Raw genomic sequence first — 16578 nt, 5'->3', positions numbered from 1 at the left:
CAGAAGCTGTGAATGCTCCAACACTGGAAGTTTTTAAGAAGAGACTGGACAGCCATTTGTCTGAAATGGTATAGGGTTTCCTGCCTGAGCCAGAGGTTGGACTAGATGACCTCCAAGATCCCTTCCAACTTATTATTATTATTATTATTATTATTATTATTATTATTATTATTATTATTATTATTATTATTATTATTATTATTATTATTATTATTATTATTTATTATTATTATTATTATTATTATTATTATTATTATTATTATTATTATTATTATTTCCTATTATTACATTGAATGTGAGGACGATTTCCTGCAACATCTGTCACTCTATTCATTCATCACCAGGGTTGATTCTGCTGATCTAGATGTACATTTCCTAACTTAACATGTAAGGTGAACATATTTAGACAACTTTTGTTTTAAGTCTCAATTCGGTTCTTACTTTGAACATTGCTGCTTGTGGCTCCCCAAGCTCATGAAATGGAGCCTTTCCTGTTGACATTTCAATGACAGTACATCCCAGGGACCAAATATCAGCTGGTGCACCATATCCTTGAGGGCCCTTATCAATGATCTCTGGAGCCATATATTGCAAAGTACCTAAAATTAGGGAGGATAAAAGAAGCATTATGTGAACAGACTATTCTCTACTTTCAATATATAAACTGCAGTTATAATACAGATGAATTTAACAGGTAGACCAGTATCAATACTGGTAACTCTTGACTGCTAAACTGTTTTACTACAATTTGTTTAGATGTTTGCCTCTACATATGGAAAAGAAGGGACACAGTGGCTCAGTGGGTTAGGACGCTGAGCTTGTCGATCAGGTCGGCAATTTGGCGGGTCGAATCCCGAGTGCCGCGTAACAGAGTGAGCGCCTGTTACTCATCCCAGCTTCTGCCAACCTAGCAGTTCGAAAGCACGTAAAAATGCAAGTAGAAAAGTAGGGACCACTACGGTAGGAAGGTAACAGTGTTCCGTGTGCCTTTGGCGTCTAGTCATGCCGGCCACATGACCACGGAGACGTCCTCGGACAAGCGCTGGCTCCTCAGCTTTGAAACGGAGATGAGCACCGGCCCCTAGAGTTGGAAATGACTAGCACGCATGTGCGGGGGAACCTTTACCTTTACCTATGGAAAAGAAATATGTTCCTTCCAATAATATTGAAAAAATATGCTTCAGTGCATCTTCTAGGCTTCTGCATATTCAAAAGCTTAATTACTCAACATTATACAGTGAAAAAATGTGCTATTAAATACTAAACTTGTGAAGCTAATCTTTATTGTCATTTTTTACTTTGGGCACACTGGCACACATTGAAAGTGAAATTCTGTTGCCTGCTCTAAAAGGTGTATACATACAAAATGCACATATAAACCTGCCATATACAACACATGTATATACCTATACCCTTACATATTAATAAATATAAATATTAATCACTGTCCATCTTGAACACATAGTGGAAAGTGGAAGCTTGAGAATTCACAAGAGTAATACTGTATGGAACAAAACTGTGACTGAATCTGGATGTTCTGCTTCGGATACCATGAAGCCTCCTCCCAGAAGGTAACAAGGTAAACAGGTCATGAAGAAGATGTGTAGCATGCCAGAGAATGTGGACCCTGCTCAAGCAACGCTTCTATGCTATGTCCTGGATAGAAGGAAGTGAACTGCCAATAATCTTTTCTGTCATCCTCACCACTCTCTGCACTGCCTTCCTATCTGAAGCAGTGATTCTTCCAAACCAGACTGTAATGCAATACGACAGGATGCTCTCGATCGTCCCTCTATTGAAAGTGGTAAGGATAGGAGAAGGAAGATGTGTTTTTCTCATGCGATGCAGAAAATGCAGGCGCTGTTGTGCCTGCTTCATCAGTGTCTCAGTTGAGCAACCAAGCCAGCCTACTCGTTAACTGCACACCCAGGAATTTGATGCTGATAACCATCTCCACAAGTGAATCATTAATACATAGAGGAATGTCGCTGTGTCTGCCTTTTCTGAAATCAGCAATGATCTCTTTAGTTTTTCTAATGTTTAAAACTATTTTTCTTACACCATAAATTAGTAGATGATTGTGTAAAAATAGTTATATTATACCTACATTTATTTATATATTCCTGAATTGAATAGGAATATATGTTCAGTGAATATATTCTAGTGAATATTATCCAGGTTGCTGACCAGATTTTCACTTATTCAACTTGAATAAAGCCGTGGCATTTTATGTCATCCAATCATTCTCTAAATCCTGGATTAATTTTAAACTTCTAAGGTGATATTCTTTATAATAGTCTGTGTAATTTTTAAAAAGTTGTAATCATATACCATTTATCCAGCAGTAATTCTCTCAGAATTTTACTGAGGCTATTAATGAATTACTGGTTTGTTGAAAAAGACAAGAGGTCTGGTCTATAAACTATCTTAACCTGATCAGCAATGAATGCAGCTATTTATTATTGCTTGCATGGATAATAGTTGTACAAATAAATTAGGCAGAAGGGACCAGTATAATGGCTTATAAAGTAGCATTTAAATTATAGACCTTAGATGTTATTTATCTCAAATAAAATTGTGAGAGCATACTGGGACTAAAAATGAGCTTTGGCGCGGCTTGACCTCGCTAAAAGTTGTCAAAATGGATTATTGCTGTCCTTATCAATAACAAAGATACTGCATATAGCATAAGAACAACTTTATGTGACTCATCAATCCATCAACACTATGACTGGCAGCAGAGATCAACATGTAAGACCTATCTGGTGACTACTACGAGGTGTGGAAGTCTATGAATTTGATCATAACAGGAGAAAAGAGTGAGTAGTATGAATTAATCCAATTAATAAAAGAAGTGAGGAGGAAGGAGGACTATGTATGTTCACCACCTAGAGTTACTTAAAAGTAATAAAAGCAAGATAAAATAATAATAATGCCATTTTTAAATAAGTATTGAACAATAGGAGCAAAGAAGGTTTTTTATGCTATTTTTAATAGCTAAGTTCCATGGCAGTTCACAATACAGATTCTTTTTAAAAACCATAAAAAGCCAAAACATATATTAATAATAAAAGGCTACAGTTTATCCTCTTTACCAATTTGTTCATTATTAAATAGGACGATATTATTGAAAATTGGTGAAAACGAGAAAAACAAAAAGATTGTTAAGAATTATTTGACATCACATAACAGTACCCTGTTAAAAAGCAGAAAAAAGGAATAAATTGGAAAAAAAACCTTTGAGTTGCAAAAAAAAATTTCATTGAAAAAGAGTCTATATAGGAACAGTTTCCTTTGTTTTTGCTTAATATTTGATACGGAAATCCTAACTTAACATTTATTTGAACATAAGCTCCAATAAAATCTGGACTATAAATGCACGAACAAATATATTTTGGAAGAACTTCTAAGATTATTACATAAAATAAAAGATATAAAATACTGGCAAGGTTGATAAAATGATTTTACAAAAGCTTAAATGCCTTCAAATACATTATGAGATTTATTTATTTTTATTTTATTTTAATTCCATTTATATCCCGCCCTTCTCCGAAGACTCAGGGCGGCTTACAAGCTTACAAACACCAAAGCCACCAAGTCACCATTCCCACCTAGGCCCCAATGAATACCAATCTGCTTTGCAATTTTGTTTGCACAGAGACCAGTTTTGGTCACTTCCAATGTGCCGGACTGCAGTTTTCAAAATTTTCTTGAGACCCAGCCCTAAGAATCTAAAGAACACCAGGTTGGCAAAGCCTAGGGCAGTCAGTATGAACCTTGATACAAATGTTAAATAAAGGGAACAGTGTATTTTGGATACTTATAGCTTCTCTTCATTGGCAATGAAGTCAAATGTACTTTGTACCTTCTTTATAAACCATAAAGGGTTTTATAGAGCCAGTTTGGTGTAGTGGTTAAGGCACTGAACTAGAAACCAGGAGGCTAAGAGTTTTAGTCCTGACTTAGGCATGAAGGCAGTTGAGTGATCTTGGGCTTAGTCACGTTCCCAGTCCTAGGAAGCAGGCAATGAAAAAAAACATTTCTGAAAAACATTACTAATAAAATTGAAGAGACTTGTCCAGGCAATCTCTTGATAATTGGACACAACTGAACGGAAGAAAAAAGTTTTATAATAGGTCAAGACCATATTCTCTGCTATTGAATAAATAAGTACCTATGCTTCTGAAGTTAGCTTTTTACTAAATAGTGAGAGCATTGGTAGAATAATGAAAAGTTAACTGAAGGATATTGTTCTCTATCCTTCCTATTTATTTTTACATACATTGACTACTGTTGGTACTAAGTTCCATGTGTGACCAAATAGGATCTTACCTACAAAACGAAATACACACATTCTAGAACATTTCTGTTCTTACCTGTAAATGTTTCTGTACATGGATTGACTCCTGCAAGGCGTTTAGAAGTTCCAAAATCAGAAATCTTTACTACTCCACTGTACGTGTTAACTAAAACATTGTCTCCCTAAAGACAAATAGAAAATAAGTGTAATGTATTGAAATCTCCAGGAACAATCTGTTTGAATTCTGCCTCAGTTATTAATCACATAACTTATTCCAGATCAGGGGCAAAAATAGTTGTTTCCTTCCCTATCTCTATCTACTTTGCAAAGAGAATCCATAGGGAAATGGTGAACGGGAGTGCTCCAGGTCTTATTAGATATTCATAGAAAGTTATGAAGATTCCTAGCATTAGTAGAATAGTAACACTTCTTAAATATTTATTTTTTTAAAACCTGCAATGGTAAACAATATATGCTCACTTTTATGTCTCTGTGTACAATCTGATTCTCATGGAGATATTTCAAACCTTCTAGTATCTGCTTGGTATAAAACTTAATGGTGGGCTCTTTCATTGGTCCCCATTTTGATCTAAGGAGTGCAGAAAGACTTCCTGTAGAAGAAAAAAATAAACTGTAAAGTCAGTCAGATTATAAATATGATGTAGTTTGATTTTTATGTATTTTATAAATAAAGTTCTCAAAAATAAGTACAGTATTACTCTTAAGACAATCATTTGCAGAAATTCAATATGAGCTAATCAAAAATGAACATTTTGTGTCTGAGTCTAATAATTCTAGCAACCTGATTCTATTTATCTAAGATAAATTACACTGCGATACGGAAGTTCAGGAAATCATGGATTCAGCATGAGATGTTGGATGCATTTTCTTATTTGGACTGAGTTAATTGCAATATAATTAGAGGTAATGCAATACTTTCGCAAATGTTTAAAATACAAATTATTTGAGCCTGAATTCTAGGTTCTTTCTGATTTCTACTTATATATAATATATGATTAAATGAATACAAACCACCAGGAACTTGTTCCATGAAGATTTTAATATATCCATCTTCAGAAACAGAACCAAGATACTGAACAATATTTCGGTGTTTTAGATATTTGTGAAGAGCAATTTCTTCATGCAGTGGCTGAGAATATCTATCATGAAGATATATAAAGAAAAAGAGGAGTCTTAAAAAGTAGAAGAAAACCTTTTAGCCTACATAAATCACATTATGTCTTTGATTCTGCTGTACCTAGATGGATCTTTCAATAAAGCTACACTCTTGGTGATTTAAAATAGCCAACAGTTTCTTTGATTGAATGTGACAAGTGGGACAGTTGACATGTGTTAACTACTGTTTTTAAAGTAGTAGAATAAAGTCCCATAATGAGCAGCAAAGGTTTTGCAATGATTCATAATGTTTCAGCAAACTTATGCAGATAAATATGGTCTCAATAAATTGAATATTCTTTTGTTCCTTTATCCAGGAGATACAAGGAAAACTAAGCAAGAAGTTAGGAGAAATACATTGAATAATTTCATGAATTATAAGTCAGCTAACATATTTTATTTTTCCCTTCCTATCTCTACATGTGTAACTGCAACATCTTCTAGTTCACCTTGGTCATGCAATTTCAATCATGGAGCAATGTGAATTTGCTCTTTAGTCTACTTTATGGCTGTATTGGCAAAAGTCTGGGGATGAGACTGCAGTGATCTAGATCTTCACCTGCCCATTATCTCAAAACATGTAGGAATGTGACTTTTCTTTCACTGCACACTTAACTGTAATTTGCTTACTATAAAGGAATGACTTGAAATTAATTCATAGTATCCTCAGCATTTCATAATCAAGAGAGAGTAAACACATACTCTCCAAAATTGTGGATAAATGTTAAAATCTGTCCTCAAGATTAATACCGTATTTTCCGGCGTATAAGACGACTGGGCGTATAAGACGACCCCCTACATTTCCTGTTAAATTATAGGGTTTGGGCTATACTCGCCGTATAAGACTACCCCTCTTCCAACGCACACCAAATAAAAATTAAAAAACATCAGATTTGATTTTAATATGGTAATTTTAATTCAAATGCTTATGACATGCAGGTGCTTAGTAGGAAAACTGTCACTTATAAATATAAGGCTGTTTGTCATCAAACATGTAAACATAAAACAGTGCAAGTGGATTAAACTATAATAATAATAATAATAATAATAATAATAATAATAATAATAATAATAATAATAATAATAATAATAATAATAATAAGAAGAAGAAGAAGAAGAAGAAGAAGAAGAAGAAGAAGAAGAAGAAGAAGAAGAAGAAGTAGTAGTTGGAGGGGACCTTGGAGGTTATCTAGTCCAACCCCTTGCTAAGGCAGGAAACCCTATACCATTTCAGACAAATGGCTGTCCAGTCTCTTCTTAAAAACTTCCAGTGTTGGAGCATTCACCACTTCTGGAGGCAGGTTGTTCCACTGGTTCATTGTTCTGTCAGGAAGTTTCTCCTTAGTTCTAGGTTGCTTCTCTCCTTGACTAGTTTCCATCCATTGCTTCTTGTCCTGCTTTCAGGTGCTTTGGAGAATAGCTTGGCTCCCTCTTCTTTGTGGCAGCCCCTGAGATATTGGATCACTGCTATCATGTCACCCCTCACCCTTCTCTTCGTTAAGCTACACATACCCAATTCCAGCAACCGTTCCCTATTTTCCTAATTCACTTTTTCACTTTTCCTAATTCACTCTAAAGCTTTCCCTGCGCAGAACCTTAAATAACACCAGCTGCCTGCAATTAGTGCAGGTTCGCATCCCACCAGGCTCAAGGTTGACTCAGCTTTCCATCCTTCCAAGGTAGGTAAAATGACGACCCAGATTGTTGGGGGCAATAAGCTGACTTTGTAATAATGCTGCTTGGGGGGGTGAAATCCCTAATAAACAGGCATATACACAGAATGAAGGCTATTGCTAAGCACATTGATTTGTGCTTTAAATTGTAAGCCACCCTGAGTCTTCGGAGAAGGGCAGGATATAAATGGGATTTTTTTAAAAAAAGACCAAATGGGAGATCCGCTCCAGGTTTTCTAGCCAGCCCGCCCAGTTCCTGAGTCAAATGTGTCCTTAGAGCTAAGCCGCTGCTCTGGCTGCTGCCTTCCCCACCTGCCTTTCAAGTTGGGATATACTACAGCTGCTCTTCAACTTTAGAAGGAAAGACGCCTAGACCCCAGCCTGTAAAAAATCACAGACTGCAGCTTCTTCTCCAATTGGTCCCGCTTTCCCTGTGCAGACTAAATGGGAGATCCACTCCAGGTTTTCCAGCCAGCCCTGTCCCTAAATTTTCAGCACCCGGCGTATAAGATGACCCCTGACTTTTGAGAAGATTTTCATGGGTTAAAAAGTAGTCTTATACGCCGGAAACTACGGTATATTGTTTCCCAGAACCATTAGGAAAAATATCAAGATTTACCTGCTATCTTTTTCTGGTACTTCTTTGATGGCTATTCGAACTTGATTGCTAAGATCTCTTCCAGCATAAACTATCCCATAGGATCCTTTCCCTAATATAATTCTATCTCCATTCTCATCATAGTCATATTCATACTGAAGGCAAAAAAGAAAATAACATTCAAAAATAATCTTCCGAAACAACAACAAAAAAGTAAAATCATCAAACCAATTCTAATACAATTGTTAAATGATTAACAATTTATTGACATAATTTAGCAAGCATTCTGGAAATTACAAATCAATTATTTTTGCAATGTTTACAGTTTTCTTTGATGGTCGCTAAAGCTCCAAAAACCTATGTTTGTGTAATTGAAAAAAAACTACTGGTTCTAGTCAACACAGAGAGCAGCTGACCAAAGTCATTATTGCACCATCATAGGTAAAAATGTTTTGATCTAGGTAGTGAAAAATGAAAAATGCAGAACTGGAATAACAGAAAACAGATTATATCCACGTTTGCTTATTTTATTTACATCGTCTGTTTTGGCCCACAGGATATAGAAAAATCTGTAACTGAAAAAAATATCTAGGTTTGAGTTTAAAAAAATCTGGTATATAATGATGACACATTCTAAAACTTCACTATAGTGGCAAAATGTACCTCAAAACTGATGCTATATAAATATAACTTACACAGATTATTCATTGGACCAAACAGGAGTTTTGAATTATTATAAAAACTGGTTAGTTATATGTAACTGCAGTTTCCAAATAGTCATCCGTGAATTCACATACATGAATTATAGAGAACTTTCAAGAGAAATGTTTGGTGGGAATCTCATCTCATGTATAGCAAATTAATAGGTGCAACTCCTTCCAGAACATTTTGGTTGCTAAGGCCAACATAGGAGACAATGTCAAAGCCTGAAACTGAGCAGAAGAGAAGTGAAAGAAATAGGAGCTCACAAATGAACATGCCAAGAACTGCAACTGCAAGCAGGTATTCAGTCCTTTATCACATTTCTGTGATTTTGGCACATGAGCAATTGGCAAGCATTTCTACAGAAATGTTCATAAAATGAACAAAAGGAGAATAATCTTTCCAAAAAATGTATAACTGTGAGAACAAACTCAATGCATGATGATTAAAGATGGATGACGCAGCCTTTGTAACTACCTAGCACATTTCTTTAGGAAAAGAGAAGCTACACAATACAGAGTAGCATGAATATTGTAGGGCAGGTGTGTCTAACCCACAGCTCATGGGTCACTTGCAGCCCTGGATAGCAAGTAATGCAGCACTACAATATAATAAATAATATTAAAAAATAAAGGAATTTTGTTATTTATATACATTAACTATTTTATATATTTTATATGCAGCCCAAAACACTTCCTCCTCACTCAGTGAGGACCTGGGCAACCATGTTGTAGGGCTCCCAAAGATGCTTTTTCATGAGGCAACTGGATTTTCTTGTTTTTCTTTGAAGAGAAAAACAAGAAAGTCCAGTTGCTTCATGGAAAAGCATCTTTGGGCTAACTATGACCTGGATGACTAAGAATCTCCATAGACATGTTGTAGGGCTTCTATCAAACATTTGTGTATTACCTAGAGAGTTTATACAGATCTTTCACAGATAATTCATTTGTGTGAATCACAGAAATCGTAAGGAACACTTGTATAAATATGCGTAAGCAAAAAATGCTCACTAATTCTATACAGAGCAATAAAATCGAATTTATATGTAAATCAAAAAGGCAGAACAATTCTGAAAATATTTCAATTAAAAATGATAGTACTTGTGTCTATCCCAATGTTACTATTGTCAGCTTATTTCACTGACATCAACAAATCATTATTCAGGATTTCTCTAAGTTTCCCTGGAATACAATAGCTCTTGAAGTTTTCCTCAATCTCCTCAAGCTTTCTGTTTCCATGCAGAGCATATTAGCAAAGTCCTTGTATACTCTAATATGCATTACTACTATATCTCACCTTTCAAACACTTTTATTTTTTGGGCTTCAGCAATTCACTGTTTTTCCTTCTGAGTTGTTTTACATGATCAGCATTCTTACTCAGTAATAAAACAATGTTTTGCCACACCCCATATTTCATAGCTACAAAGCAGTACAGTACAATACAGTGGTAGCTTGAGCCTAAAAGCCAAATTTAGGTTTCTCTGAATTTTATTTTAGCACATTAATAACAGTTATATTATGTAACCTCAAGATACTTATGCTAGGATAACAGGCCCAGTTTCTGCAAAATATCTGAAGATACAAATGTAAAAACACTGTGTACAAGGAGAAATTCCACGGTCTTGGGATCCAGAACATAGGCATCTACTCCATTTTCTTAAGCAATCAATTTAAGCCATAGTATGTCAAAGAAAAAGGATTTTAAAAATATTCCCACAGCAATTTGATACTGTAGAAATATTTTGATTTTTAACAAAGAATAGAATAAATTGATTTGTTTTATATGACCTTGGCTATGGTAGGAAGATTGTAGTCAAACCTTATTTACAATTCAACAACAGCTGTTTTATTATAGGACTTTTGAAGATGTTAGCATCTCAAAGAGTAAATAGACAGATCAACTAAATTATCTAAGCACTTTGTAGACAGAAGGTACATAGAAACACAAGATTTGTGAATTAATGAACAAGAGTTTTATATTTCTTTATGCCATATTTTAGGCTTTCACATATACAACAATTAACAAGTTATGAAATATTATTAAAAAACGGGAGTCAAAAGTGGTTCTGTTTTACCCCACAACTGACAACCCATGTAGCCAGAACTGGCAGGCAAGATCTTTATAAAGTTCTTATAAATTTCCTATAATACACCCAAGTATCATTTTATCTGGAATTACCAAAAAAAATCCCCTTTTTTCATCAGTTTCCTGCTCTTGTTGTTGTCCTTAATAAATCTTTATTGATAGTTTATTATTTAACAATCTTTGCACCACAGAGTTCAAATCGTCTATGCAAAATGCAAAGGTTCAGTGCCTTGTAAGAGAAAACATCTTCTAAAACAGGGTTTCCCAACCTTGGCAACTTTAAGAGGCCTGGACTTCAACTCTCAGAATTTCCCAACCAACCATATTGGCTGGGGAATTCTGGGAATTGAAGTCTGTGCCTCTTAAAAGTTTCCAAGATGGGCAACTCTGACCTAAAACATTGCAGAATGAAATATTATCCCTAAATATTTTAGAAGTTATATACTGGGCATTTTGATCAGCTTTTCTATAAAGGTTAGAAGAAATCAGGAAATAAACTATGAGGCAATTTGGGAAACATAGATCTGAGGCTTTGAATCAAACTATGATTTCCTATAATTGTTTCCGGTTTGGGATAAAGAGATTTGGTATACGAGCACTGAACAATACATTATAAGGTCTGCTGTGATTATAATTTCAAATCTATATAAATATTATTTACATCAATCATTTAAACTATCAAATCTGAAGAAGCTTTACTCAGGTTTTAATATTAAATTATTATCAACTGGGTTTCTATTATTGAAATCATGGGATCAATTTTTCAGGAAAAAAGCTTAAACTACTGAGGCTAATGCAGTTTGTGAAAAATATAGATTATTAAGGATGATGCAAAATATGTAACATTTTTTAAAGAAAAACTGCATCTTCATTTTATAAGGATGTCATTAATATTTAACTTTTTCCTGTCACATCGTAGGAAAAATACATACACACAAACATAATCTTTTATTTATAAAGAAAAAATCTGCTTAATCTATAAAGATAAGTACAAATTGACTGCACAATTCTCTTAACTGAAAGGCTATTTATTTCTTACATTAATATACCTAGTATATATAATAGAAACAAACAGAATTATAGACTTGTTTCTTTATCTCAGTAATTGCAACTTACTTCCAATGTATCACCATCAATCTCTGCTTCAAGTTGCAGGGTATTTCCTACAGCATCAGTTAAGATCTCCTTAACCAAAGCATAGAATCTGAAAGCAATATACATCTCACAATCAAAGGCAAAAAAAGTATCCGCCTGCTCAACCAGAATTAAGCACTTGATGTATAAGTCCATTATACATTTTATGTATAATTCATACAAAGAAAGCCAACATGCCTTACAGATTCCCTTAGCATAATACTGAGACAAGCATGATTTTGCAATACCCTTCATAATAGACCTAAAATGCTTCTACATCATAATACTTCATAATTCCAAATATACATAATAAATATTGTGCTTCTTGTTTTAAATCAGGAACAATCCAAATAATATAACTGTCTAAGGCAGGTAGTACAGGTAGTCCTCAAGTTACAAATGTAATGGAGCCTGCTAATTCTATTCCTAACTCGAGGATTCGTAGGAGTGAATTGTGTACCTTGAACGCGATTACTCCCTGCTTTCGCCTATGCATTTGCTAATTAAATGTGCGGGTTGTTAAGTGTACATGAGGTATTTCAGGGTGGGGGAGGCCATAGGGGGGCCTAGTGATTGAACAGACCCCAAGGCTTCCCTGACCCACTGAGATACCTCATGCTTCTCCACTCCCATCCTGCTGCGCCGGACTCACTTACCTTGCAAAGATCTGTCTGCTCTGCTGGGATTTCTTTGCCTTTGAGAGAGAGGAGAGTAGGACGATTTCCCTTCCAGCCTACAGGCTGTAAATGCTTTTTGGGAGGGGGAGGGCATGATCTCATGTGACTTCAGGCACCCATTCTCTGCAAGAACCTTTCACTCTTGGCTCGAAAGCATTTCCAAGCTGACTCTTCTCCACTCAAAGGCAAAGAAATCGTGGCAGAGATGAGACAGATCTTTGCAAGGTAAGTGAGTCCAGCGCAGCAGGATGGGAGGGAGAAGCAGTTGTGGGGAGCAGGGGCGGGGGGAACAGGGTAAATGTTGCAGAGCCTCTCTGGTCATTCCTTAAGGGTGAACAACTGCCATGGTGCTGCAACATTCACAATTTCGGGAGTTGGTTGTAAACACTAGAGGGTACTTATCGCATAACTTTGAATGGGCGCTAAGTGAACTGTCATAACTCGGGGGTTACCTGTATTTCACACAGATACTATAACTATCACCAACATTTTTAAAAATCTTTCATTGTTTTAATGAAATGAAATGAAATAGAAATATTTTTCCTTACAATTAGAAAAAACATTAAAAATAGAAATCACACCTATAATGTAGTATCAATGAATAGTTTACCTCATATTTTTTCATCACTTTTTCATTGATCATATTTATTGAAATTGATATAAAATAAAAATAAAATAAAATAAAAAAATGCAAAACAGGACAAAGCTTATTTGCTTTATTCCTTCTCATGCTGGTTCTGTATTAAAGTTAGTAACATTTGTATGAATTATTTTGATCACTGGTAAAAACAAAGCAAAGCAAAACAAACAAATCTCTTACCTACTACACCGACACTCTGTAGAAAAACAGATTTGAAAGTCATCAGCGTTGTCATGCACATAGAGGAAACAGCATCGTTCATCAAATTTAGATATGCTGCAAATATCCAATGAAAATAAAGTTATGCTGGCACAAGATTAGATAAAGAAACAAATGTAGAAAATCAATCAATTTAAGTAAAAATAATGAATAGCTCAGTCTTCCAGATATAATATTTCATAATTCTGAAAAGCTTCCTTTAATATTTTATAGAAAGAATAACTTCCATGCCAGAGCTATCAGGTTTAAAGATAATAATAAAATTTCACCAAAAAAAGCATAAAGATACAGCTGGAACAATGAAAGTCATGTAAGATTTCTCAGGTTTTCTCAGTGGGAAGTTCAAATACCGGGAGTCCTCAACTAACAACCCGAATTCAGCCTAAAATTTCTGTTGTTAAGCAAGACAATTGTTGATGAATTTTGCCCCATTTTACGACCTTTCTTGTTGTTAAGTGAATCACTGCAATTGTTTTAAATCAGGGAAAGTCCAAATAATATTTTTGTCTAAGGCAGAATCAAATAACAGTACCTCACGCAGATATTATCACTATCACCAACATTCTTAAAAATCTTTCATTGGCAAGAAAATTGGAATGAATTATGGTTATTAAATGACTTCCCCATTAACTTTGCTTGCCAGAAGTTACAAAAATGATCACATAACCCTAGGACACTGCAACTGTCATAAATATGAGTCAGTTGCCAAGTATCTGAATTTTGATCACGTGACCATGGGAATGCTGCAATGGTTGTAAGTGTGAAAAACGGTCATAAGTCAGTTTTTCCAGTGCCCTTTAGTCACTAAATGAATTGTAAGTCGAGGACTATATTTCCATGACTTTAAAAGAAACTATCCTATTTAAATGTTGTAAAATGCATATCTCTAGTAGTTGATTGTAGAAAATTATTTTGATGTTTTTAGTTTGTTAGGTTATTTTTTTACTATGCTAGTATTCTTCATAGATTCAAATCCAATTAAGCATTAAGACATTTTCAGGTTCATGCTAGCAAAGCACATTTAAGTTATCTGGGTAGAGTTCCTTAGGATGTTGAGTCCTGCCATTTGTACATTAAATATAGAAAGGAGGTGATTCACCTGCTGAGTAGTGAATAAAGTAAACACTTCCTGAAAAGTTCATTACAGGATCTGGTTGTACTAGACCAGGGGTCGGCAACCTTAAACACTCAAAGACCCACTTGGGCCTGTTTCCCAGAGAAAAAAAACATTGGGAGCTGCAAAACTCACGCACGTGCATGTGAGGGGGGGGGAGCTTGATTGAAGAGTTTAATTAAAAAGAAATAGAGGCTGCTGTGCATGAGTTCTCTCTCTCCCTCCCTCTCTCTCCCTCTTTCTCTCCCTCCCTCTCCCTCTCTCCCCCTCCCCTGTCTCTCCAATCTTCTGCTCACCTGGCAAGCTGGCTTCACGCTGTTCTGTTCTCGGACAAGCTGACATATTTTTATTGGGCTGGCTCTCCTGCCCTGCTTTCTGCTGATTCCTGCAGAGCCCCGGCCAATAAGCTTGTCAGCTTCTCAGAGAACACCATGAGGCCACTCTCTTTTTTACACACACACACACACACACACACACAGAGAGAGAGAGAGAGAGAGAGAGAGAGAGAGAGAGAGAGAGAGAGAGAGAGAGAGAGAGAGAGAGAGAGAGAGAGAGAGAGAGAGAGAGAGAGAGAGAAGGGAAGCGCAAGTGCCTCTCTCTGTCTCTCTTTCTCTTCAAATGGCGAAGGATGACTGGGAGCTGCAGGAGAAGGCTGAAAGAGCCACATGCAGCTCCACAGCCACAGGTTGCCAACCCGTGTACTAGACAATTTTTATCCAATCTTCAACCTTTCCTTTCTGGAGAAGGTTGCTGAGAAGGAGTAGGGCTGAAGCTCCAAAGGAAAAAGCAGATTATTTGGCTCCTTGGCTCATGGATTTCAGACACAATATAGCAACTTGATTTGCATCTGAACCCACTGAGAGTTCTTGCCCCATCCTGAATTAGTCATTTTCCGCCCTAGTTAAGAGGCAATGGCAAACCACTTCTGAAAAACCTTGCAAAGTAAACTGCAGGAATTTGTCCAGGCAATGTCCAAGAATCAGACATGGCTGAATAGAAGAAAAAATGAGTTTGTTCAGAGATCATCAGTTCACAACAAACAATAATAAAGAATGATGATAAAAAAACAAAAATCTTCAGGGGCGTTGAAAAAGTATTATGTGTGCCTAGACTTTAGCTAAGATACTATTAGTTTTTCAATGTTATAACTGCTTGTATTTTTTACAATTCTGTTTTATTTGCTTTTTGATTTCATATTAAAATCATTCAAAGAGATAAAGAACTGTTGTTAAAATGAAGAATTTATGATACAGATAAACAATGGTATCGTTAATTTCCACAGTTATTAGTAATATTGATCAGGATCAGAATAAACACATTTTGTATGCCAATTGTGCCCAATACCTAAGTCATCTGTCAACTGGATTACTACAATACGGTTTAGAGGGGCTGTCCTTGGAAAGTATTCATAATGGAGAAGCATGTGCAGATTTGGATGCACCACAGTATGTAATATCCTATGTAACATCTTTGCTATGTGAGTCGCACTGGCTCCCAATGGATTCAGGTGCAAATCAAGTTGTTTGGTTTTTATTGTTAAAGCTCTACATGGCACATACAGCCAGATTACTTGTGGGATGGCTCTCTATGGTGGTTTCTACCTGACCCACCAGATTTGGTAGTATGGACGTACTTTGGGCATCTTCAGTGAAACAATGTCATTTGTTGGATCCCAGGAAACATGCCTTCTTTGTTATGTTATCTTTTGGTTCACTTTGTTCATTACGTTCTTTGTTCGTTATATACGTGGGTGGACATATAAATCGAATTAATAAATATTTAGTAATTCTTGCCAAGGAAACATGCTATCAGGATAAAAAGAACAATATTCAGGCCCATCTAAAACATTAACATCTTATCAGTAATTACATAACAATAATTTGTGCCACCTTGCTGAAATTTGCAGTCAGTCCAAAAGCAATTTGCATGAAACAAGAAATCATACTACTTTGGATGAACACAAGGGGAAAGTAATGACATTTTTAGAGGTTATAAAGAAAGACTAATCAATATCTACCTGTGCTACCAATCTACAATAACAGTTTGAACCTGAGAACAATATGATGAAGTGCACACTTAAAGAAGTTAACACTGACAGATGTTCTGAAGAAGATCTCTCCAAAATCATTTATATAAAATGACATATAATTAATAGGGGTTCAAAGTACTTGTTTGAAAAATCTGTATTCTTTTTAGTCTCTTAAAAGGATAAGCATAATCTAACAGCACTAAACAGTTGGAAAAAATACAGAAAGTCTT

General features: G+C 35.5%; 1 protein-coding gene across 1 annotated transcript in view; it reads right to left on the bottom strand.

Annotated features, from left to right (window-relative positions):
* The window catches only part of MAP3K15 (mitogen-activated protein kinase kinase kinase 15), a 102239-nt gene that overhangs the window by 37067 nt on the left and 48594 nt on the right, over positions 1-16578 (bottom strand). The window contains exons 13-19 of the mRNA XM_081327554.1: positions 13167-13262; positions 11652-11739; positions 7769-7902; positions 5333-5460; positions 4781-4911; positions 4377-4482; positions 442-599 (exon numbers count right to left, since the gene is read on the bottom strand). Coding sequence (XP_081183680.1) covers positions 442-599; positions 4377-4482; positions 4781-4911; positions 5333-5460; positions 7769-7902; positions 11652-11739; positions 13167-13262 — 841 coding nt within the window. The remainder of the gene's footprint in view (positions 1-441; positions 600-4376; positions 4483-4780; positions 4912-5332; positions 5461-7768; positions 7903-11651; positions 11740-13166; positions 13263-16578) is intronic.

Source organism: Vipera berus (genome assembly GCF_964194415.1).
Source record: "Vipera berus genome assembly, chromosome: 4".
Classification (NCBI taxonomy): Eukaryota; Metazoa; Chordata; class Lepidosauria; order Squamata; family Viperidae; genus Vipera; species Vipera berus.
The sequence above is the reverse complement of the archived record's forward strand: the minus strand, read 5'-3'. Positions and strand labels throughout refer to the sequence as shown.